General features: G+C 46.5%; 1 protein-coding gene across 6 annotated transcripts in view; it reads left to right on the top strand.

The window, feature by feature from the left end:
• LOC139421430 (caskin-2-like) overlaps positions 1-24617 on the top strand; it is an 87906-nt gene that overhangs the window by 33899 nt on the left and 29390 nt on the right. For all 6 annotated transcript variants that reach the window (XM_071172329.1, XM_071172328.1, XM_071172326.1 and 3 more), the window contains exons 3-7: positions 5638-5689; positions 17555-17652; positions 19883-20028; positions 21327-21422; positions 24317-24447. In XM_071172329.1, coding sequence (XP_071028430.1) covers positions 5638-5689; positions 17555-17652; positions 19883-20028; positions 21327-21422; positions 24317-24447 — 523 coding nt within the window. The remainder of the gene's footprint in view (positions 1-5637; positions 5690-17554; positions 17653-19882; positions 20029-21326; positions 21423-24316; positions 24448-24617) is intronic.

The raw sequence follows: 24617 nt of genomic DNA, 5'->3' as shown, positions 1-24617 counted from the left end.
GGTTACCTATAACTACAAACATAGTTCTGTTTTTAGGTTATTATTTATTAACTTATTTCCGGATATCTTCTAAACTACCCACAATGCACTATTTTGCAACGTCATATGGAGAGAGTACTCTGTCTATTACCGAGTTCGTATGCTAGCTCGGTATCTAACTCAAGCCGGCTAACGTTAGCATACTCATGCTCTTCACAGACTTTTTGGCTGTGATATCTAGTGGGAACCCGTTAGCACGGCCTACTCTGGTGCCTTCTTGCCATGGGCTCAAAATGAAAGAAAATCATACCTCTTTGCTCTGTAGTACCTCGTCTGTTCTCCTTTTTGTCTTTTGTCAACTTTTTGGCATGGGCCTCCTGAGTGTTGCAATGGTCTAAGGCACTGCATCGCGGTGCTAGCTGTGCCACTAGAGATTCTGGGTTCGAGTCCAGGCTCTGTCACAGCCGGCCGCGACTGGGAGACCCATTGGTGCTGCTTGCTTCCGGGTTAAGTGGGCATTGTGTCTAGAATCAGTGCGGCTTGGTTGGATTGTGTTTCAGAGGATGCACGGCTCTCAACCTTCGCCTCTCCCGAGTCCGTCCCGAGTCAGTATGGGAGTTGCAGCGATGAGACAAGACTGTAACTACCAATTGGATACCATGAAAATTGGCTATTTAAAAACATTTTTTTACAACGAGCATGTTCTCTGTAGGCTACGGGAGTTTTGTAACTTTTTCTATCTTGGCTTATTGCTAGCCTGCTAGCTGATATCTGGAATCTATTGCTATAGCTATTGGATTTCCCTCACTGACTCTCCATCGGCCTGGGGGAAGCGCCCGCCTCTCGCTTTGGTAGTTAACTCAGCCTGCACTCGTTTAAAAAAGTTTTACAATCGGATGGGTCCCAGCCATCAATCTGTACGTCTCTGCTCTCTCTTTGCTTTTGATCTGTAGTTGTGTTTTAGTTGTGTTAGTTCTCTAGTTTGTCTCCAGTTTTTAGGCTTTGGCTAGGTGGTTGGCTAGGCTATTAGCTAGTTGGCTAAATAGATAATGTTAGCTGGCTGGTCAGCTTGCTTGCTAAAATAACATTATTTGATAACTGGTTAGATGGCGTTATGTATTTCCAAATCATTGGTTTACTTTAATGTAGCTGTAGATGGCTGACTCATGCTGTGCTAACGTAACAAGACATTCATAAAGTATTTGCTTGTAAGTTTGTGGAAAATGTTATTGAAACTAGTATTTGTAGTTATTTCTGTTGGAGTTTACATTATAGGGAATAGGCTGGCTTGCCTTTATGTAATCCATATAACACCACACACTTGGAAAAACATTTTCCGACTTGACTTTGGCATTCTTCGGAATTCGGATTTGGTTTTATGTAATAACTTGAGAAATAAGAAAAGTGAGGTGTAACTTTGCAGTGGGACTTTTAATGCGTATACTAATGCAAATCCATATGGTACATGTGGTCCTGTGTATGCTACCTTCCATTTTAAGGGGTTTGTTTTCTCGCCTGTGGAGATGGGCTTCCATAGTTTTATGTGGCTTAGTGCAGCTACTGCGACATTTTCAGACTGTAATAAGGACGGCCATTTGTCATTATTTGACTGTTCGAGTACTCACATGATTTTTTTTGGAGTTCTTGGAATAAAAATAACTAGCTATTTTTAGAACAGAAGGCCTGCGCTGGAATTTTTTTAAACATTTCAATCTCTGGTTAAAAATTGAGTTTTGACCTCCGTTCGAGCAATCAATTACTCATGTTCATCCCTAGAATGTAACAGGGATGCATTCCAGGTATAAAAAAAAATCCAGGTGAAATCTCAATAAAACGAGTCTCAGATATTCAAAAACATTGCTCTGCTATTACCATTTATTCTGTTTGTACCGCTCTGCTTCCAGGGGGGTAACTGTTTGGTGGGTGTCGTGCTCTAGCTCTGAAGGTAGCAGTCGAGACATAGCAAGTACGCAAGTTTACATTTCAGTAATATGTGTAGCCGACTGTATTTTTACATAAAGTGTAGTAAGTGTGGCTCTAAGACGCTGCAGGTCCCGTCCCGTTCCTTCCATAGCCATACTGCATGCAGCTTCCTGTGTTCCAGTGCCAGGCCTGTGAGAGCCCGAGGAGCACAGCGGAGCTATGAATTTGCTGGAATCCACCAGGCCTGATTGTGGACCCGGGGTTTCCGCTGACACTCTTGAGTCTTCAAATGATGCCATCAGAACACTCTGTCTCAGATGCTAAACAATCAGGCCTCCATAAGGCGAGGGGAGGAAAGGGCTTTCTTCAGCCCTTTAATCATCCAAGCAAGATGCTTCCCCGTTGACTGGTTCAGCTCCCAAGGAGGAAGATGGCCAGCTGTTAAACCACTACTGTAGTTCACCTAATTTGTCACTATTTCAGTATAATATGTCCTCGGGAACAGGGATGTGAAGGGATGTATATTCATCTTGGCATTGGTCCTCTTTTTACTGGTTTGAGTGATGCCAGTCACAGTAAGTCCTGTTATTGCGACAGGCAGATACCATAGTAGTGTTGGACCAAAACCAGCCATCGAGCCATTTAAAACCACACTAAACAGCCATATGGATTTACTCACAATTCATCTGGAAGATGTAGATGTGGCGGTTTTTAAAAAAAAGGGTCCTTTTAAAGCTATCAGGGTTTCTTTATTGCAACTTAAAGCTTGAATCTCAGGCATTGAGTCAAATGGAAGGGAATATGGCATGATGGGACTGCTGAAGTTTTTCACAGAGCAGTTTTCGACAAGGCCTACTTTTGAAAGCTCTTTCTTCTGTAACAGAGCTGTTCCTGCCTCACATTTTGGATGGATAATGGTGGCCTGGTCTCTGTTCTACACCACAATGAGTGCAGAAGGAAAATTATGACCTGAACTTTTGTATGTTCATTGCCTAGACCTAAGTGCAGTCATTTGAGCCCCAGAAACAAAATGGATTTTTGAGGCGTTGCCTGCTCTTTTATGGAAGAACATATAATCATAGTTTTGATACTCACAGTGGTTGTCTAATTTTAGTCTGATATTTTACAACAGATTCTGTTTCTGCCAGTCGCACCAGAGACACAGGCTGCGACTTGAATCCATGAACTTGTTCCAAGACAGAATTCTCAAATGTGCAGACTTTAGCAAAATCTCCCCTTTGCCCAGCATTCTTGCGGAACCAAATCTATGGTACGTTATACTTTCAGCTTTAAATTAAAAAAATATATGGAGTCCTCAAAAGGTTGTAACTGAACAGGCGGCGCTTTCCTCCCTCTCCATAAACATTCAAAATAACTTAACAAATGTGCAGCAGATGAAAGCTTCAATGGGAAATTTGCTGCAATATTCAGCATTAGAGACTGGTTCCTGTAGTGAAGACAAGGCCAGGCAGCCTGTCCCGTCAGTCACATGAGGGTTTGATGTCAGTGTGTGCTGGTTACACGGCCAGCAAAGTGTTCTGAAAACTTTTTCGAAGAGGGGTTTGTGTTCCCATGACTTGACTGCGACACGCAATGTTTGATACACCTAATTAATTATGGAATTGAGGTCATAATCAAAGAGTCACAGAGATCCCCAAGGGGAAACTGGCTGTGTAGCAGAGATCTGGAATAGAAGCTCACTTCAAAGCACTTGTTTTGGGGCTGTTGAGGCTACCTTGGCCTTGCTCGCCTCCTGCTCAGACATAATGAGCAGTAGTAAGACGGGCTGTCGTCATGTCTCCACACTGTGGGTGTATCCAGTGTCTGGGACTTCTTTCCCACTCGGTTCTGTGTTACCCCCCCGTGGCCTGCCCTTTGACCTCGCTGAACTCATAGCAAACAGTGACCCTCACAGCGGCTGACCCACCTTCAGACGCCATGGGAGACCAGGACACAAGTGCAGACTCTATCTTATGACCAGCTGACATGGATGGAGCTCTGCCTCACAGACCCCCATTACTGTTTCATCAGATGACAAATGCTTAGTGTTTGACATTAAACTGTATATCTACCGCTGGCGGTGGTGATTTTCATTTCAGGGACGATGACTGTGGCATCACACTGACATGCTGATTGAACGCAGGGCATAAGCTGCATGACTCTACAAAGCACAAACTTTGTTTGGAATTCACAGAATTGATAAGAATGTGCTACTTATCACATGCAACTGGTGAGTCTGTGCTTATGTTTGGAGAGATTGTATGAAAGATATAGAAGAGAGCTGGGGTGTCAGCAGGGCCAGTGAAATACACAAGGGAACGACCCTGCCATTGGTTGATCACGTCTTGGGAGGGCAGGAGATGTCTCCATCAGTTTAGTTGACAGGTCTGGACGTTGCCCATAGAGGCTGTAGGGACTTGGCACATTTCCAATGAGGATTTACCCCAGTGTTTTACCCAAAAGGCGCAGACTTTTCTGTTTCCATCTACGTGGGCCAGCACCCGTGTCTCACTTGGCCATGGCTCCAGCAGATCTGCTCTGACTTGGAGCCATGAGAAAGCAACAGTCTTCTAATATGATGCAGAGGTTGTTGATTCTGCTCGCCACACGTTTTTAGTGTCACAGTCCTGATGGAAACGTTAGGTTACGTTAACATAAAACACTGGCGACTCCCTGGTGTGGGGCTAACTCTAGATGGAAAAGCACCATATGAGTCCCTGTGGTGGCCAGTGACATTCTTTCTTCTAAAGCCACACTAGGCTGATGGAGAGGCATCTCTATCAGAACATCAAAGGACACAACAAGATCTCCTCCCTCCCTTTGTTCTCTGAACAGTGTATTGTCTCCTGACCTGGCCACAGAGGTCAGCCTGGGGTCAGAGGCTAATGAACTGCCTCTAGAGACAGAGAGAAAGGGACAGATCTATCAGGGACAGTTTGTTTGGGATAGCTAGCTCACCCACAAGGTTTTTGAGGCCTGGTGGGTGAGCTAGCTGGAGTCTCCAATCCACTGTCTGTCGCTCTCTCCCTAAACCCTGAACCATGACCCCGTAGCCCTCTAATTAAAAAACAATATATTTAACCTTTATTTAACTAGGCATGTCAGTTAAGAACAAATTCTTATTTACAATGACGGCCTACCAAAAGGCAAAAGGCCTCCTGCGGAGACGGGGGCCTGAGATTAAAAATAAGTGCAATATAAATATAGGACAAACACACATCACAACAAGCGAGACAACACTACATAAAGAGAGACCTAAGACAACAACATAGCAAGGCAGCAACACATGGCAAGACAGCATGGTAGCAACACACCATGACAACATCATGGTAGCAACTAATCAGGGTGAGCATCTAGACCAGGATCTCTTAGTCCCGTGGCCTGCAGGTCTTCAGCCTTTCCAGAACCAGATGCTCTATAATCTTTTAGAATGACTGAGTTGGTTCCCACAGATAATCTTGTTGACCCTGGAGATGGTTTGAGCTCGCAAGCAAACACATGATCATGAGTGAACTAGTAATAGATCTGTAAAACAATGCTCAACCTCCAGATTTTGCACAACCGAAAAGCAAGCCAATCCAGTATACTACTTTAAACCATGAACTGAAGATGCACCATGAAGACACTTCCCTCCAGGCTTAAGTGAATAGTTTCTAGGTTAACCAGTAGCACAGTGTTTGTTCTAAAAATATCCTGAACGTATGTTGATTTATTTTCTGTCTTGTGTTTTTGCAGAGTTGTTGGGCTCCACGAAGAGACTGAACGTCAACTACCAGGATGGAGATGGGTAAGTGTGTGATGATGATAACACTGTCCTAAAGAACTGACTGTCAACCTCTGTAAAAAAATACAATAAAAGATGGCCTACCAATAAGCTGCTCTTTCTGTATCTGTAAAACAGTAGTTCTACTGTGTAGCTTCTACATACAAGTGCTGGGATTTTAAAGCTCAATGCGTCTTGTCTTGGCTTGTGATAAACACCCTGCGTTAGTTTGCCTTGGGTTGAATCATGGCCTTCTGCTAAGTCAGCCAAAGCAGACTAACTGGTAATTGTGTCTGGAGGAGAAGCGAAGGTGTCACTGCTGAAAAAGCTCATTTTAATTGTTGCTTCTACTACTGCTTCTTGCCCAAAAGCAGACACACCACAGTCCACTAACCCCCCAGTTACCCTGTCTGCCAGTGGAAATGCTGACTGTAAAAATGTTCCCCCCTCGCTTATTAGCATAGGTCTAGTTTCTCCTCATCTATTTTTCTCTTTGTGGAGGGACTTGGATCCCATATGAAAGTTCTCACTTTCTCCCTTCTCACAGGGTGGTGTGTTTTCATCACAGATATTTTTGTCGGCTACTAGAGCCATACTAATTTACACATTTGTTCTCAGTAGCTGATAGAATAGCACATTGATGACATTGGTGAGATCCCTTGGTGCAGCATGGCTTTTTTAAAGAGTCGCTCAGCTCCCTGTAGAATATGAACTAGTCAAAAAGTAGATCATACAAACTCTGGCAAAGTCTACAGTTAGACTGTCTGAGTTCAGATTGAGTCCAATAGGCTTAGCACACCCGAGATATCCAAATATCTCTTATAGCGCTCCCACATCCATCCAAACAGCCTTCCCCCTCTACAGACACTACTGGTGCCCCCTCACTCAGCCTAAATAAACAGAGTAACACAAGTGGAGAGAAGAGCCAAGACAACAGTCTTTAGATAAGCCGTGCCTCTGAGATGGCTGTAAAACGGTCCAGAGAGCAGGACAGTGGTGCACCATATATCAGAGCCCAGGTCCCCCCCCAGAACCCCAGGCTCTGGCCATGGTTTACTGCTTGTTATGCATCTTCTCCAACCCCCCCCCCCTCCTCTCTCTTTGTCAGCTCTCAGGGAATTCAGTGGCGGAGCCTGAGGGGGCCGGGGTCAGGGGTGGGGTTTGTCTGGCGTAGAGGGCGGGACTGTGGCCGATTTAGATGGGAGTGTTTACAAAAGCTGCCACACAACTCAATGCAGTGATGACAGCGTCCGCGTCCGGGAATTATATACTAGTGCACCAGAGAGGATAAACATGGCTGGAACAGAGAGGCCTGATGATGATGATACACTACATGACCAAAAGTATGTGGACATCTGCTCATTGAACATTTCATTCCAAAATCATGGGCATTAGTATGGAGTTGGTCCCCCCTCTTTGCTGCTGTAACAGCCTCCACTCTTCTGGGAAAGCTTTACAGTAGATGTTGAAACATTGCTGCGAGGACTTGCTTCCATTCAGCCACGAGCATTAGTGAGGTTGGATACTGATGTTGGGCGATTAGGTCTGGCTCACAGTCAACGTTCCAATTCATCCCAAAGGTGTTCAATGGGGTTGACGTCAGGGCTCTGTGCAGGCCAGTCAAGTTATTCCACACGATCTTGACAAACCATTTCTATATGGACCTCACTTTGTGTACGGGGCCATTGTCATACTGAAACAGGAAAGGGCCTTCCCCAAACTGTTACCCCAAAGTTGGAAGCACCGAATCATCTAGAATGTCATGGTATGCTGTAGCGTTAAGAATTCCCTACACTGGAACTAGGGGGCCTAGCACGAACCATGAAAAACATCCCCAGACCATTATTCCTCCTCCACCAAACTTTACAGTTGGCACTATGCATTCGGGCAGGTAGCATTCTCCTGGCATCCGCAAAACCCAGATTCATCTGTCGTACTGCGAGCTGGTGAATCGTGATTCATCACTCCAGAGAATGCGTTTCCACTACTCCGGAGTCCAATGGCGGTGAGCATCACTCCAGCCGATGCTTGGCATTGCACTTGGTGATCTTAGGCTTGTGAGCGGCTGCTCAGCCATGAAGCTTTCCGACGAACAGTTCTTGTACTGACATTGCTTCCAGAGGCAGTTTGGACCTCTTTAGTGAGTGTTGCAACCGAGGACAGGCAATTTTTACGCGCTATGGGCTTCAGCACTCGGCGGTCCTGTTCTGTGAGCTTGTGTGACCTGCCTCTTCGTGGCTGAGTTGTTTTGCTCCTAGACGTTTCCACTTCACAGTAACAGCACTTACAGTTGACCGGGGCAGCTCTAGCAGGGCAGAAATCTGACGAACGGACTTGTTGGTAAGGTGGCATCCTATGATGGTGCCACGTTGATAGTCACTGAGCTCTTCAGTAAGGCCATTCTAGTGCCAATGTTTGTCTATAGAGATTGCATGGCTGTGTGCTCGATTTTATACACCTTTTATACACCAATGGGTGTGGCTGAAATAGCCCAATCCACTAATTTGAAGGTTTCCACATACTTTTGTATATACTATATAGTGTATGTGGGGCTCAACATTAGCATGTCGGAAGAGTGTTAATTTGTGTCTTGCTGCTGCTGTGTGTTGCTCAGGCTGTGTGTGTGTGTGTGTGTGTGTGTGTGTGTGTGTGTGTGTGTGCGGGCGTGCGTGCGTATGTGTGTGCTGCTCGCTTCTAATGGCCCCCGTGGGGACATGGAATTTCAAGTGGGGGGAAAGGTCTTTCATTATTCATCAGTGCTGTTGGCACTGCTCTGCTTTTCTCTCAATCGTTAAACACAGACTATACTACTGCAGGAACCCGACCCCTCATCTTATCACTACAGCTCAGTCTCATATCCTATAGCTTAGTCTAGCGCTCCATTAGTAGGCCATACGCGATCATGTTGAAGCACAGCACACAGCAATTATGTTTACAACAGTAATCACTCATGTATATTGTGGGCTGATTGTTTTTCTAGAACACTTTGTTGTTGGGCAATCATGGAAAGTGTTCAGTCTGTCTTGGCAGTAGTGAGGGGGGGATATGACTGGGCTCTTTAGTATGTAGTACAATGAATGTTGTTCAGGTGAAGACCTGTATGAGAGAATGATGAAAGGTTCTTACTCATCCCTTACTGTAGGCGTGGACATGGTTGATATACACTCTGTGGCCAGTTTATTAGGTTCACACATCTAGTACCAGGTTGGACCCCCCTTTACCTCCAGAACACCCAGAATTCTTCAGGGCATAGAATCATTGCTCAATTGGTTTCAAGGGACCTAGCGTGTGCCAGGAAAACATTCCCCACACCATTACACCACCGCCACCACCCTGTACCGTTGACACCAGGGAGGTGTACTGTGCCGCTATAAGCCTGTTGGCACAATTCTTTCCATATTCACCCACTGCTGCTGACGGGATGTTTTTTGTTTGTCTCACCATTCTCTGTAAACCCTAGACACTGAATGTGCGTGAAAAGCCCAGGAGGGTGGCCATTTCTGAGGTACTGGAACCGGCTTGCCTGGTACCACCGATCTACCACACTCTGGCTTAGGTCCCTTTTACCCATTCTAACGTTTAATCAAGCAGTAACTGAATTCCTTGGTGCCTGTCTGCCTGCTTTATAAAGTAATCCACAGCCACGTGACTCACTGTCTGTAGGATATGTTTGTGAGCGGGGTGGTGTACCTAATAAACTGGCCAACTGGTCAGCTCACGCAACTGTTATTAAGGTGTGTGTGTGTGGCGCCCATTCATCCCATTTCCGTAGACTTTATTGGCCCTCTCTCCGTTTATGTGTATGTGCTAGCATGCATGAGAGAGTGTGTGTGTGTGTGTGTGTGTGTGTGTGTGTGTGTGTGTGTGTGTGTGTGTGTGTGTGTGTGTGTGTCAGAGAAAGGCATGCTGAACAAATACTGGTGCTGTAATATATAAAAGGGTCTCTTTTCTGCAACCCTGTGAGACAAATTAGTATTTGAGTCTCCATGAACTTTTCCAGCTTTTGGTCTGTGTTTGGGATGCAGTTTCCATGGAGAGCAGCACTGGAATGGCCTGGGCTGAATGGCTGTGAGTGTCTGTGGGGGACTGGTTGGATCCCTGGCCTGTGTGCCTGTGTGTCCACAGAGGGCAGTACTGCCAGGACCCGTCAACACACCCCTGTCATCTGAAGCAATGGAGGGAAAGAACCAACCCTGGCAGGAGAGGACTATACACTACTAACTCTCCCTCTGAGAGCTGGACAGAAAGCCTGCTCTGTTTCCACATTACCATAGAAGCTGACATCCATGCCATGTTAGAAGTGCATGTCACACCTTCCTCCCACAGGGAGCTGTGTGTGTGTGTGTGTGTGTGTGTGTGTGTGTGTGTGTGTGTGTGTGTGTGTGTGTGTGTGTGTGTGTGTGTGTGTGTGTGTGTGTGTGTGTGTGTGTGTGTGTGTGTGTGTGTGTGTGTGTGTGTGAGAGAGAGAGAAAGACTGTGTATTTAAGAGAATGAAACCGCGTGTCTGAACCTGCGCTCGTAAAAACTCCCTGTAAGTGTTTTCATTCAGACGGCTTGTACTGTCATATAAAATCCATTGACTTATAAAGGAACATAGGAAAGATACCAAAGGCTTCCAAAAAAGACCTCACCATTGAAATGTATCTAAAAGTGATGTCTTAGTTCCCGTGTTTCCGAGCCATTTCATTGGCTCTACTACTATACTACACAGAGCTATAGGGCCCACCTGCATTGATGCTGAGCCTCGATGACCAAGGCCAGGCCACTCTGTTTGCTGAAACGATTAGCACACAGCCCAGATTGGAAGGAAGTTATTAGCCTCTGACCTCCCAGTCAGTCAGATAGACAGAGCGATACTAGACTGGCCAGGTCACCTTGGGGAATGTGACACTATCAGCAGGAATGTCATTTGACAGGATGGTGCCTTGGCTCTGAGAGGCTGTAACTCTCTCACTGTCCCTGGTCTGGCTAGGGAGCAGTGTGGAGTTCTGTCTGTCTGTCTGTCTGTCTGTCTGTCTGTCTGTCTGTCTGTCTGATATACTACTCCAGTCGGCAGGGATGACAGCACTCCAACCTGGTACTGAGGGGCCTGATTGGAGACAGGTCAGACCCTCTCCATCTCCCTCCATAAATATCTCCCTCCTCTCTCTCATCCTCTCTTTCTGTCTCTCCCCCTCTCTCTTTCTTTCATTGGAGTGGTGTGCTAGAGTGATAAGGTAAGAGGTGTCCCTGTTCTCTTCTAGAGAGGGGGAGAGGGAGAGACGTTGGGGTTGACAGGAGGAGAGACCTGCGTGCTTTGAACACAGAGCCTTTTCAAGGGCCTTTCTCTCTTCTGGACTCTCACGTCCTGCCAGGGGGAGAACAGGAGAGAGAATTGAAGGGAAGGACAGAGGAGGGATTGTGTACCTCCGGTCTCTCACCTCCCTCTCTCCCTCTCCTGACGTCCCTCTTTCATGGCTGGGTCCTGTGTAAAGCCCCTGGCCCGAGTGACTTAATACATCCCCACCCCATGGCCCAAATAAACCCTGCTGCATTAGGGGTAGGAAACCAAGCTCTACCTCAGAGGATAGAGGCAGGATTCACTGGGTTAAGTGGCCCTAAGGCAGGCCTAATGAGACCAACGTCACACAGGTTTCATCTAGGTTTAGAGCGGTCTCAACTGAAGGTTCACGAAAGAGAGGGAGGGTGTGTGTGTGCATACTCTGCTTGGTGTGTGACTCTCATAAGGGTGTGAAGTGTTTGCAGAAGCACTTAGGAAATCAAGTGATTTGGGACGCGGTTCACCAACACTTCTGTACTCAATATTACAACATGAAAAATGGTTCGGTACTCAAATTTTGTTACTTTTGGTTCTATCAAATGTGTCTCACGTTTGGAAATGAACTAAATGTATTGAACTTAATAGATCATTTATTAATTGGCCCAAGTTATCATAACACAACACATAACACATCATAACACATGACCAGAATGCATCAGGCATTCGTATTCCCCTGTCTGTGTGCGATGCTCGTATGTCTATCACTTTGTGTAACCATTATGGATGCTAATGATAACCGTCTGGTCGATGGAAAGCTTTTCCCAGTAGCCTACCTGTCAAAATCATGATTATTTGCATCAATTCAGTGGCCAATAGTTTTGCAAACTCCCATCACACATGCGCTACAGAAACACCGCTAACCAAACAACAGCGCTGAGCGTCTGCACCTGAATTAAAGGGTATCTACACTATAACATATTAACGACTTCCATTTTTCACAGACTTCAAAAGTAATCCTCTGATGTGGTTTAGTCATTGTTGTGGATTTAGAACATCCAATGTAGTTTTTTATCTTTTAAAAAGCTGAAAAAACGGGGAAAAATCACATTCTCTCTGCTTTTTTTGCCGTGTTATCGTTTGGGTATAGAGTGTTTTTTAAATGTAACCTTTATTTAACTAGGCAAGTCAGTTAAAAACAAACTCTTATTTACAATGACGGCCTACACCGGCCAACCCCGACGATGCTGGGCAAATTGTGCGCCGCCTTATGGGACTCCCAATCACGTCCGGATGTGGTACAGCCTGGAATCGAACCACTGAGATGCAGTGCCTTAGACCGCTGCACCACTCGTGATACTAAACCTGGTATCAGTATCCAAGTCAAAATTCTTGTATCGTGACAGCACTTGTGTTCATCCCTAGTCTGGGCCTCAGCAGCTGGTTTTATTCACACAAAATATCAGTTTCTTTCCCTGCATGTCTAGTCTCCCCTACAGACTCTCTTTGTGTGAGGAAGCCCTGGAGTGCAGCTCACGGTAACTCCACTATAATATGCTGACATAATGGTAAGATCAGTCTATGATACTCTATTAAATTCATTAAGAAGCCTCCAGGTAAGCCGTATTTAATATCGCATTATCAAACTTGATACCTTTCTATTTGCGTTGTGATATGTGTAAGATACCTCCGTCTTTACAGTAGGCCTTTGTCTTTAGTCTGAGGTCCCTCCATAGACTTGGGACTGGAGCAAACTTGTTTCCTATCCACCAATAGACAGACATGGTTTATTTAGATTTTAGAAGCTGTCCTGATAACTAGGCTGTTTGCAGAGATGCTCCTCACACATGCATTTTTAATGTCAAATTATTTTATCACCTCTCAATCAGGCTGGATTGAACAGAGGGATTAGACTCTCTCTTCCTCCCCCTCTATCTCTCTCCTTCTCTCTTTCATTCTATTCCATTACTCTTAGAGATGATCCTGGCCCTGTCGGTTACTGTAGCCAGACACAGCAGAACCCCCCAGCCTCCCTTCACAGTACACAACTCCCTCTGGTAGAGAGACAGGAAGTGCTACATGCCCACTGAGGCACCACTTATTCCAAAACACCCTGTAGAGCTATAATACCGACTGTTTCTCTCTAGTACAGGCTGTCTCTCTCTAGTACCGACTGTCTCTCTCTAGTACAGACTGCCTCTCTCTAGTACAGACTGTCTCTCTCTAGTACCGACTGTCTCTCTCTAGTACCGACTGTCTCTCTCTAGTACCGACTGTCTCTCTCTAGTACCGACTGTCTCTCTCTAGTACCGACTGTCTCTCTCTAGTACCGACTGTCTCTCTCTAGTACCGACTGTCTCTCTCTAGTACAGACTGCCTCTCTCAGACTGCCTACAGACTGTCTCTCTCTAGTACCGACTGTCTCTCTCTAGTACCGACTGTCTCTCTCTAGTACCGACTGCCTCTCTCTAGTACCGACTGCCTCTCTCTAGTACCGACTGTCTCTCTCTAGTACCGACTGTCTCTCTCTAGTACAGACTGCCTCTCTCTAGTACAGACTGTCTCTCTCTAGTACCGACTGTCTCTCTCTAGTACCGACTGTCTCTCTCTAGTACCGACTGCCTCTCTCTAGTACCGACTGCCTCTCTCTAGTACCGACTGCCTCTCTCTAGTACCGACTGCCTCTCTCTTGTACCGACTGCCTCTCTCTTGTACCGACTGCCTCTCTCTAGTACCGACTGCCTCTCTCTAGTACCGACTGCCTCTCTCTAGTACCGACTGCCTCTCTCTAGTACCGACTGCCTCTCTCTAGTACCGACTGCCTCTCTCTAGTACAGACTGTCTCTCACTAGTACCCACTGTCTCTCTCTAGTACAGACTGCCTCTCTCTAGTACCCACCGTCTCTCTCTAGTACCCACCGTCTCTCTCTAGTACCCACCGTCTCTCTAGTACCACCGTCTCTCTCTAGTACCGACCGTCTCTCTCTAGTACCGACCCTCTCTCTCTCTAGTACCGACCGTCTTTCTCTCTCTAGTACCGACCGTCTCTCTCTCTCTAGTACAGACTGCCTCTCTCTCTCTCTCTAGTACAGACTGCCTCTCTCTAGTACCGACTGTCTCTCTCTAGTACCGACTGCTTCTCTCTAGTACCGACCGTCTCTCTCTAGTACCGACCCTCTCTCTCTCTAGTACCGACCGTCTCTCTCTCTCTAGTACCGACCGTCTCTCTCTCTCTAGTACAGACTGCCTCTCTCTCTCTCTAGTACAGACTGCCTCTCTCTAGTACATACTGTCTCTCTCTAGTACAGACTGTCTCTCTCTAGTACAGACTGCCTCTCTCTAGTACAGACTGCCTCTCTCTAGTACAGACTGTCTCTCTCTAGTACAGACTGCCTCTCTCTAGTACAGACTGCCTCTCTCTAGTACAGACTGCCTCTCTCTAGTACAGACTGCCTCTCTCTAGTACCGACTGCCTCTCTCTAGTACCGACTGCCTCTCTCTAGTACCGACTGTCTCTTTCTCTCTCTCTCTCTAGTACCGACCGCCTCTCTCTCTCTAGTACCGACCGCCTCTCTCTCTCTAGTACCGACCGCTCTCTCTCTCTCTAGTACCGTCTCTCTCTCTCTAGTACCGACTCTCTCTCTCTCTCTCTCTCTCTCTCTCTCTCTCTCTCTCTCTAGTACCGACTCTCTCTCTCTAGTACCGACTGTGTCTCGCTCTCTCTAGTACCGACTGTCTCTCTCTCTAGTACCGACCGTCTCTCTCTCTAGTACCGACCGCCTCTCTCTCTCTAGTACCGACCGCCTCTCTCTCTCTAGTACCGACCGTCTCTCTCTCTCTCTAGTACCGACTCTCTCTCTCTAGTACCGACTGTCGCTCTCTCTAGTACCGACTGTACCGACCGCCTCTCTCTCTAGTACCGACTACCGACCGTCTCTCTCTCTCTCTAGTACCGACTCTCTCTCTCTAGTACCGACCGCCTGTCTCTCTCTCTCTAGTACCGACCAGTACCGACCATCTCTCTCTCTCTAGTACCGACCGTCTTTCTCTAGTACCCACTCTCTCTCTAGTACCGACCGTCTCTCTCTCTAGTACCGACCGTCTCTCTCTCTCTAGTACTGACTGTCTCTCTCTCTCTAGTACCGACCGTTTCTCTCTCTCTCTAGTACCGACCGTCTCTCTAGTACCGACCGTTTCTCTCTCTCTAGTACCGACCGTCACTCTCTCTCTAGTACCGACCGTCACTCTCTCTCTAGTACCGACCGTCGCTCTCTCTCTAGTACCGGCCGTCTCTCTCTCTCTCTCTCGTACCGACTGTCTCTCTCGTACCGACTGTCTCTCTCGTACCGACTATCTCTCTCTCTCTCTCTAATACCGACCGTCTCTCTCTCTCTCTAGTACCGACCGTCGCTCTCTCTCTCTCTAGTACCGACTGTCTCTCTCGCTCTCTAGTACCTACCGTCGCTCTCTCTCTAGTACCGACCGTACCGACCTCGCTCTCTAGTACCGACCGTACCGACCGTCGCTCTCTCTCTAGTACCGACCGTCGCTCTCTCTCTAGTACCGACCGTCGCTCTCTCTCTAGTACCGACCGTCTCTCTCTCTCTAGTACCGACCGTCGCTCTCTCTCTAGTACCGACCGTCGCTCTCTCTCTAGTACCGACCGTCGCTCTCTCTCTAGTACCGACCGTCGCTCTTTCTCTAGTACCGACCGTCTCTCTCTCTCTCTAGTACCGACCGTCTCTCTCGCTCTCTAGTACCGACCGTCTCTTCTCTCTCGCTCTCTAGTACCGACCGTCGCTCTCTCTAGTACCGACCGTCGCTCTCTCTCTAGTACCGACCGTCGCTCTTTCTCTAGTACAGACCGTCTCTCTCTCTCTCTAGTACCGGCCGTCTCTCTAGTACGGGCCGTCTCTCTTTAGTACCGACCGTCTCTCTCTCTCTCTAGTACCGACCGTCTCTCTCTAGGACCGACCGTCTCTCTCTAGTACCGGCCGTCTCTCTCTCGCGCTCTCTCTCTAGTACCGACCGTACCGGCCGTCTCTCTAGTACGGGCCGTCTCTCTCTAGTACAGACTGTCTCTCTCTCTAGTACCGGCCGTCTCTCTAGTACCGACCGTCTCTCTCTAGTACCGACCGTCTCTCTCTAGTACCGACCGTCTCTCTCTACCGACCGTCTCTCTCTCGCGCTCTCTCTCTAGTACCGACCGTCTCTCTCTAGTACCGACCGTCTCTCTCTAGTACCGACCGTCTCTCTAGCTGTCTCTCTAGAGTGCAGGCCGTCTCTCGTGTCTCTGGGCTGGTTATTTATGGTTAGGTGCTGTACGGTATATTATGTTCTGGCAGCTTCCTCCCTCTCTCCTCTCCATGTGGATGGTGGTGACTGCAGGCTGTGGCTGCGGCCTGGACCTGCGTGCGTGTGTGTGAGAGGGGAGATTTATATCTGTGGTGTTTGGACTTGACGGTGGTGCTGGAGGCAGCACTGTTACTCACCAACCTGATGAGTTGAGTCCTTCTTCCCCTCTGAGCTGAGTCACCTCTAGAGGCCACACTTTGTGTTGGCATGTCCCGACAACACACACAAGTCATGGCACTCATAAAACATGATGGTGGGGGTGCAAAATCCTCCCTCCCACAGTTTGGGGGCTTTAATTTTTTATTTACTACCCCCATACCCCCCTTCCCTTTCTCCCCAAAACAGATAAAGCTGAACAACAAAGAGAGAAAGGGTGAGGAGGGGGGAGAGACTGTCTGGATGAGGATGGGGGAGTCTGGTCTTGATTGAGCCAAAGCCTCCAGCTCCATTATCTTTCCTGTTATTCATGTCTCCTGGTGTCTAGTGAATCCTAGACTACTGGCTGGCTGGCTTCTACACTACAGTACTACCCAATAACACAGCCGTCAACCCACAGCAGGGTTCTGGATGAGCCTGGCTTTGCTTTATATTGTGGCCTCTTTCTACATATTGAAGAGGTTATTTTCCATTCACTTTACCATCAGATCACATGCAGACTTTAATTGAATCGTCACCAGTGAGAGGATGAGTGTGTGACTAACAGCCCAGGGCTGTGGTGTGTTATTGGGCTAATGGAAGAGTACTGGCTCTCTGTCTCTCTCTCTGTCTCTGTCTCAATGTCTCTCTCCCTCTCTCTCTCTCTCTCTCAATGTCTCTGTCTGTCTCTCTCTTTCTTTCTCAATGTCTCTCTGTCTCTCTCTCAATGTCTCTGTCTCTCTCTCTCTCTGTCTCTCTCTCTCTCAATGTCTCAATGTCTCTGTCTCTCGCAATTTCTCTGTCTCTCTCAATGCCTCTCTGTCTGTCCGTCTGTCTGTCTGTCTCTGTCTCTCTCTCTCTCCCCAATGCCAAACAATCCCAATGCCCTCTCAATTGTGTCATTCACTCAACTATACTATGTCTGTACTGAACTCTCTCTCCAAACGTCATCTTCCCATTTCCTCTTCTCCGTTGTCTTTGTGCCTCTGTGCTATATCCCTTTGTTATCTTCCCATTTCCTCTTCTCCGTTGTCTTTGTGCCTCTGTGCTATATCCCTCTGTTATCTTCCCATCTCCTCTTCTCCGTTGTCTTTGTGCCTCTGTGCTATATCTGTCATCTTTCTGTGTGTTGTTGTCTTCAGGTTCTCAGCTCTCCACCATGCTGCTCTGACCGGAACTACAGACCTGCTGTCTGTGCTGCTGGAGGCCCAGGCCACCGTGGACATCAAGGACAGGAACGGTGAGACACAGCACTATTTATCATCTGCTCTCAGATCAGCTAGCAAAACAGCTAATACAGATCTCAGTGAGATCAGCACAGACATTATCTCTGATGTTTTCTATCATGTTTTCTATCAGTGGCACACATTGTCTTGAGATTTCATGTTAGCTGGTACTTCCAGATCTGACCAGTTAACAACATGTGCCTCAGTACAAACAGACTCGCCTTTAATTCATATTATCTGTGATGTTTTTATTAGTGACGCACACATTGTCTTGTGATTTTACTGTATATCAGCTCGTACATTCTATTAGTTCCATCTGTGGAACACATTGTGATTTTAATATCAGCTTTCATATGGATAACCCAAAAATGTCTACTGTACTTCTGTCCCTCACTCACTGTCTGTCTGTCTTGTGTTTGTTTATATATGTATTGTAAAGTGCCTTGCAACAGTATTCACCCCACTTGGCGTTTTTCCTATTTTGTTGCATTACAACCTGTAATTTAAATAGATTATTTGAATTTCATGTAATGGACACGCAAAATGGTCCAAATTGGTGAAGTGAAATGAAAAAAAGAACTTGTTTCACAAAATATATATATATTTTTTAAAGAACGTAAAAGTGGTGTGAGCATATGTATTCACCCCCTATGCTATTAAGCCCCCCCTAAATAAGATCTGGTGCAACCAATTATCTTCAGAAGTCACATAATTAGTTAAATAAAGTCCACCTGTGTGCAATCTAAGTGTCAAATGATCTGTCACATGATCTCAGTATATATACACTTGTTCTGAAAGGCCCCAGTATATATACACTTGTTCTGAAAGGCCCCAGTATATATACACCTGTTCTGAAAGGCCCCAGTATATATACACCTGTTCTGAAAGGCCCCAGTATATATACACCTGTTCTGAAAGGCCCCAGAGTCAACACCACTAAGCAAGGGGCACCACCAACCAAGCGACACTATGAAGACCAAGGAGCTCTCCAAGCAAGTCAGGGACAAAGTTGTGGAGAAGTAAAGATCAGGGTTGGGTTATAAAAAAATATCAGAAACTTTGAACATCCCACGGAGCACCGTTAAATCCATTATTAAAAAATGGAAAGAATATGGCACCACAACAAACCTACCAAGAGAGGGCCGTCCACCAAAACTCACGGACCAGGCAAGGAGGGCATTAATCAGAGAGGCAACAAAGAGACCAAAGATAACTCTGAAGGAGCTGCAAATCTCCACAGCGGAGATTGGAGTATCTGTCCATAGGATCACTTTAAGCAGTACACTCCACAGAGCTGGGCATTACGGAAGAGTAGCCAGAAAAAAGCCATTGCTTGAAGAAAAAACAATAAGCAAACATGTTTGGTGTTTGCCAAAAGACATGTAGGAGACTTCCCAAATATATGGAAGAGGGTACTCTGGTCAGATGAGGGTACTCTGGTCAATTGAGCATTTTGGCCATCAAGGAAAACACTATGTCTGGCACAATCCCAACACCTCTCATCACCTGGAGACACCATCCCCACAGTGAAGCATGGTGGTGGCAGCATCATGCTGTGGGGATGTATTTCATCAGCAGAGACTGGGAAACTGGTCAGAAGTGAAGGAATGGTGGATGGCGCTAAATACAGTAAATAAATTATTGAAGGAAACCTGTTTGTCTTCCAGAGATTTGAGACTGGGACAGAGGTTCACCTTCCAGCAGGATAATGACCCTAAGCATACTGCTAAAGCAACACTCGAGTGGTTAACGGGGAAACATTTAAATGTCTTGGAATGGCCTAGTCAAAGCCCAGACCTCAATCCAATTGAGAATCTGCGGTACGACTTAACGATTGCTGTACAGCAGCGGAACCCATCCAAGGAGCTGGAGCAGTTTTGCCTTGAAGAATGGGCAAAAATCCCAGTGGCTGGATGTGCCAAGCTTATAGAGACATACCCCAAGAGACTTGCAGCTGTAATTGCTGCAAAAGGTGTCTCTACAAAGTATTGACTTTGGGGGGATGAATAGTTATGCACGCTTAAGTTTTCAGTTATTTTGGTCTCACTTCTTGTTTGTTTCATAAATAAAAAAAATATTTTACATCTTCAAAGTGGTAGACATGTTGTGTAAATCAAATAATACAAACCTGCCAAAAATCCATTTTAATTCCAGGTTGTAAGGCAACAAAGTAGGAAAAATGCCAAGGGGGTGAATACCTTCGCAAGCCACTGTATGTGATCATAGATGTGCTGCCTCCTGCAGGTATGCGTCCGCTCCACTATGCAGCATGGCAGGGCAAGGCTGATTCTGTCCTTATGCTGCTGCGGGCCGGAGCTGGAGTCAATGGGGTCTCACAGGATGGACACATCCCCCTGCACCTGGCCGCACAGTACGGACACTATGACGTGGTCAGTACACAGACACACACTGTCAACAGATATCCCCATTCTGCTGGATTGGGTGGAATGTATGCTGTTCTGTCCACAAAGCTGATGCTAGTTTACTGTGGGTCACTTATCTGAGATTTAGATGTCTGTGGTCATGTTTGGTCAGTCCACTTAAGTCTTAAACAGTAAACAAACTGTCAACAAATCACAGCCATAGCCCCAAAACAGATGTGACATGGCAGGGGATAGAGTAGGATGAGTGGTGGTTGGTGGTACAGTCATTTAAGGGATTGAGGGGTCAGGGGATACGTAGCAAGCTGGGAGAGGAGAGGCATGTTGGTGTGATTGGATTGGAGAGGGAGAGAGAAGAACGAGGCAGGATGAAGGGTATTGGATTTGTAGGGATTGAGGGGGTAATGAAGGGGGGTCAGGTGATCCGGGGTGATCAGGTTTAGGGGGGATTAGGGACCTTGTGTTTGCTACTAACGTCCGTCCCAGTCTCACCCCCTGTAGTGCTGAGTGATAAGTTGGTTCGGTTTAGGTCCGATTTATTTCAAATTCATGGTTTTCGCAGAAAACAGAATAAAACAATGAATAAAAGTCCCATGATGATAGATGGTGCGTTTTCAGGTAGAGATACCTCGCGCAATTTTCTAAATTGCGCGCTCCCTCTGTGCCCCACACAGACGGGACAAGTAGGCATGCAATGAATTATGGTCATTGTCGTTAACTACCCACATTTCCTGCGCTGAACTATGTAGAATATTGGCAACCACAACTCCCTACTACATCACTACATCGCACAGTTTGGCTTCGATCTGATTTATCTCTAGAGAAACTGCACATTGAGTGCAAAGAAAAAAACGAACTAAATGGAATTCAAATAATTGGGAAATAGATCAGGAACTATCCTACAAGCATTGTCAGGATGTGTTCAGGTTACGCCACATTAATTGATTTGAAAGCCTTTTAGGACCACAGTTTGTGTGAAAAGCATTTATCTGCACAGACCATGAAGTCCCATTTGATGGTAACAGCCTCCGGTCCTGTAGTCTACTGTGTATTCCCAGAGTAGAATGACCAGGGCTGTCTGTTTTCACCAAATACTCTGTGTCCTTGGATACGGCAGGCAGCACCAGGTGCTGATAGAAACATCTGACATCATCTCCCTGGCTATGTGTGTTGTAATGTTATCTGCATGACCACATAACATAACCTACTCTCCTAATGGCCCCGGTGACAGTGTATGGTATTTGATCTTGTCTGTGTGTGTTAATATGTGTGTGTGTGTTGATTCCCTGTCTGTCTGTTTCTCTCAGTCTGAGATGCTGCTGCAGCATCAGTCCAACCCCTGTCTGATCAACAAAACCAAGAAGACCCCCCTAGACCTGGCCTGTGAGTTCGGTAGAGTCAAGGTAAGACTGTGTGTGTTTCTCCACCCCCACAGGGGAGCTGCAGTGATGTAACTCTTGGCCTGTGTTAGTCTAGACAGAGGTCACAGCTGGACAGATGCAACCCCTCTGGATCTGGGATGGGCTGCGTTGTCACAACTGCTCCTCTTCCATCAAGTACATCTCACTTCTGCACTCTTTACTTTGTCTTTCTTTCAGTCTCTCTCATCCTTGAGCATGCTGCTTTTCTTACTGGAGCACATTTACTTCTCTCAACATTTCTCTCCTCTCTTTCTCTCCCTCTCTCCTCTCCATTTCTTTCTCTTTCCCTCTCTACTCTCCATTTCTTTCTCTCCCTCTACTCTCCATTTCTCTCTCTTTCTACTCTCCATTTATCTCTCTTTTTCTCCATTTCTCTGTCTTTCTCTCCCTCTCTCCCTCTACTCTCCATTTATCTCTTTCTCTCTCCCTCTCCTCCATTTCTCTCTCATTTTCTCTCTCCCTCTACTCTCCATTTCTCTCTCTTTCTCTCCCTCTCTCCTCTCTATGTATCTCTCTTTCTCTCCATTTCTCTCTCTTTCTCTCCCTCTCTCTCTCCCTCTCTACTCTCCATTTATCTCTTTCTCTCTCCCTCTCTCCTCCATTTCTCTCTCATTTTCTCTCCCTCTCTACTCTCCATTTCTTTCTCTCCCTCTAATCTCCATTTCTCTCTCTTTCTACTCTCCATTTATCTCTCTTTTTCTCCATTTCTCTGTCTTTCTCTCCCTCTCTCCCTCTACTCTCCATTTCTCTCTTTCTCTCCCTCTCTACTCTCCATTTCTTTCTCTCCCTCTACTCTCCATTTCTCTCTCTTTCTACTCTCCATTTATCTCTCTTTTTCTCCATTTCTCTGTCTTTCTCTCCCTCTCTCCCTCTACTCTCCATGTATCTCTTTCTCTCTCCCTCTCCTCCATTTCTCTCTCATTTTCTCTCTCCCTCTACTCTCCATTTCTCTCTCTTTCTCTCCCTCTCTCCTCTCTATGTATCTCTCTTTCTCTCCATTTCTCTCTCTTTCTCTCCCTCTCTACTCTCCATTTATCTCTTTCTCTCTCCCTCTCTCCTCCATTTCTCTCTCATTTTCTCTCTCCCTCTATTCTCCATTTCTCTCTCATTTTCTCTCTCCCTCTATTCTCCATTTCTCTCTCATTTTCTCTCTCCCTCTACTCTCCATTTCTTTATCTCCCTCTACTCTCCATTTCTCTTTCTTTCTCTACTCTCCATTTCTCTTTCTTTCTCTACTCTCCATTTCTCTCTCTCCCTCTACTCTCCATTTCTCTCTCTCCCTCTACTCTCCATTTCTCTCTCTCCCTCTACTCTCCATTTCTCTCTCTCCATCTCCTCTCTCTCCATCTCTACTCCCCATTTCTCTCTCTCCATCTACTCTCCATTTCTCTCTCTCCCTCTACTCTCCATTTCTCTCTCTACTCTCCATTTCTCTCTCTCCATCTCTACTCCCCATTTCTCTCTCTCCATCTCTACTCTCCATTTCTCTCTCTCCATCTCTACTCTCCATTTCTCCCTCTCTACTCTCAATTTCTCTCCCTCTACTCTCCATTTCTCTCTCCCTCTCTACTCTCCATTTATCTCTCTCGCTCTCTGCTCCCCATTTCTCTCTCTCCATCTCTACTCTCCATTTCTCTCTTTCTTTCTCCCTCTCTACTCTCAATTTCTCTCCCTCTACTCTCCATTTCTCTCTCCCTCTCTACTCTCCATTTATCTCTCTCGCTCTCTGCTCCCCATTTCTCTCTCTCCCTCTCTAATCTCCATTTCTCTCTCTTTCTCTCTCCCTTGAGCGCAGTTATTCACACTCTCTCCATCTCAAATGTACATTTGGTTACTATGACTTAATGGTGAACTTGGCAGTTTAAGCCTGCATCATTAAACCAGTTTGACAATTTCACTAACATCTCTCTCTCCCTGAGTGCACAATAGCTTTGTATATGAATTTGTCAGTGTGAGTGTATTTCAAACTCTATGCAAACTCTGTGCACTGCCTCAATCAAGGTCCCTGGTCCCAAATAGTGCTGCAGCAGCGTTTAGTTTGGATAGGACAGTGTGAAGCCGAACCAAGCCAGGGTGAAGTAATAGTACACACGCACACTCATTGGGAACGCTGCTCTCCTCTCCTACTGGGCTGGAAAATCCCCTTGTCTTTCATTCTTATTTATCTGGATGTGAGCTGGAGAGGAAGTATTGGCAAGTCTGTCTGTAACTTCTATTACTGGAAGGTTTGCTGGGCAGCTTTGTTTGTGCTTGTGTGTTTGTTAAATGAGACTTGAGAGAGTTAGCCTGTAACTATTGTCCCCCAGGATCGATTTAGAATGGGATATCTTTAGAATGCTGACACTGGCTCCACCGTGTGTGTGTGTGGTGTGTTTATGGGCATCAGCTGCTGTGTTGGGGTGCCAGGGTGTGGCGAGGCCCTCCCTATTTCTATTTCTCTCTCCTTTTCCCTCTCTGTCCCTTTGTGTTTCCTCCTGTCCTCTGTCCCAGACCAGTCTCCCAGCAGCAGCAGTCAGTCAGTGAGTGTTGAGGTGTTATCCAGTGTGTGGGCCAGATGTGTGGGGTTGTGTATACCCCTGGGTCACTCCTGTTTTACCTCACACTCACCTGTGGGTCCTCCAATGTCAAATCACAGGACTCCCAAAGGTTTCAAACTTGTGTGTGTGTTCGTTATCCCTTGTCCTAACAGTGCATGAAATGTACATGTGTTGGTAACAGTTGAAGCCTGTACTCATCACCCTGTCTTTTCTTTATCACCCCTCCTTCCTTCTCTCCCCCCCCCCCCCCCCCCCCCCCTTCCCTCGTTTTCTCTCCTTCAATTTCCCTTTCTCCTCTCTTCTGTCTTCATGGCTTTATGACCTCCCTCCTCCTGTCAGGTTGCTCAGCTGTTGTTGAGCAGTAACATGGTGGTGGCTCTGTTAGAGGGTAATAGTAAGGAACCTGCAGACTCAGGCTTTAACACTCCGCTGCACCTCGCCGCACGCAACGGACACAAGGACATCATCCGGTAAGAGACTTCCTATTGTTTTTCACAATCTGAACTTGTACGCAAAACTCGTATTGTGTAATATGTTTCGTATAAATCATGCATTGTCAAGTTTTAATGCAGACTTGTGTACACGTTTGTCAGGCTGCGATTCAGACCATAATGATTTGTGTGTACACTGCCCATTGATA

This window comes from Oncorhynchus clarkii, chromosome 12 (assembly GCF_045791955.1).
Source record: "Oncorhynchus clarkii lewisi isolate Uvic-CL-2024 chromosome 12, UVic_Ocla_1.0, whole genome shotgun sequence".
In the NCBI taxonomy this organism is placed as follows: domain Eukaryota; kingdom Metazoa; phylum Chordata; class Actinopteri; order Salmoniformes; family Salmonidae; genus Oncorhynchus; species Oncorhynchus clarkii.
This window is presented reverse-complemented; position numbering and strand designations above follow the sequence as displayed.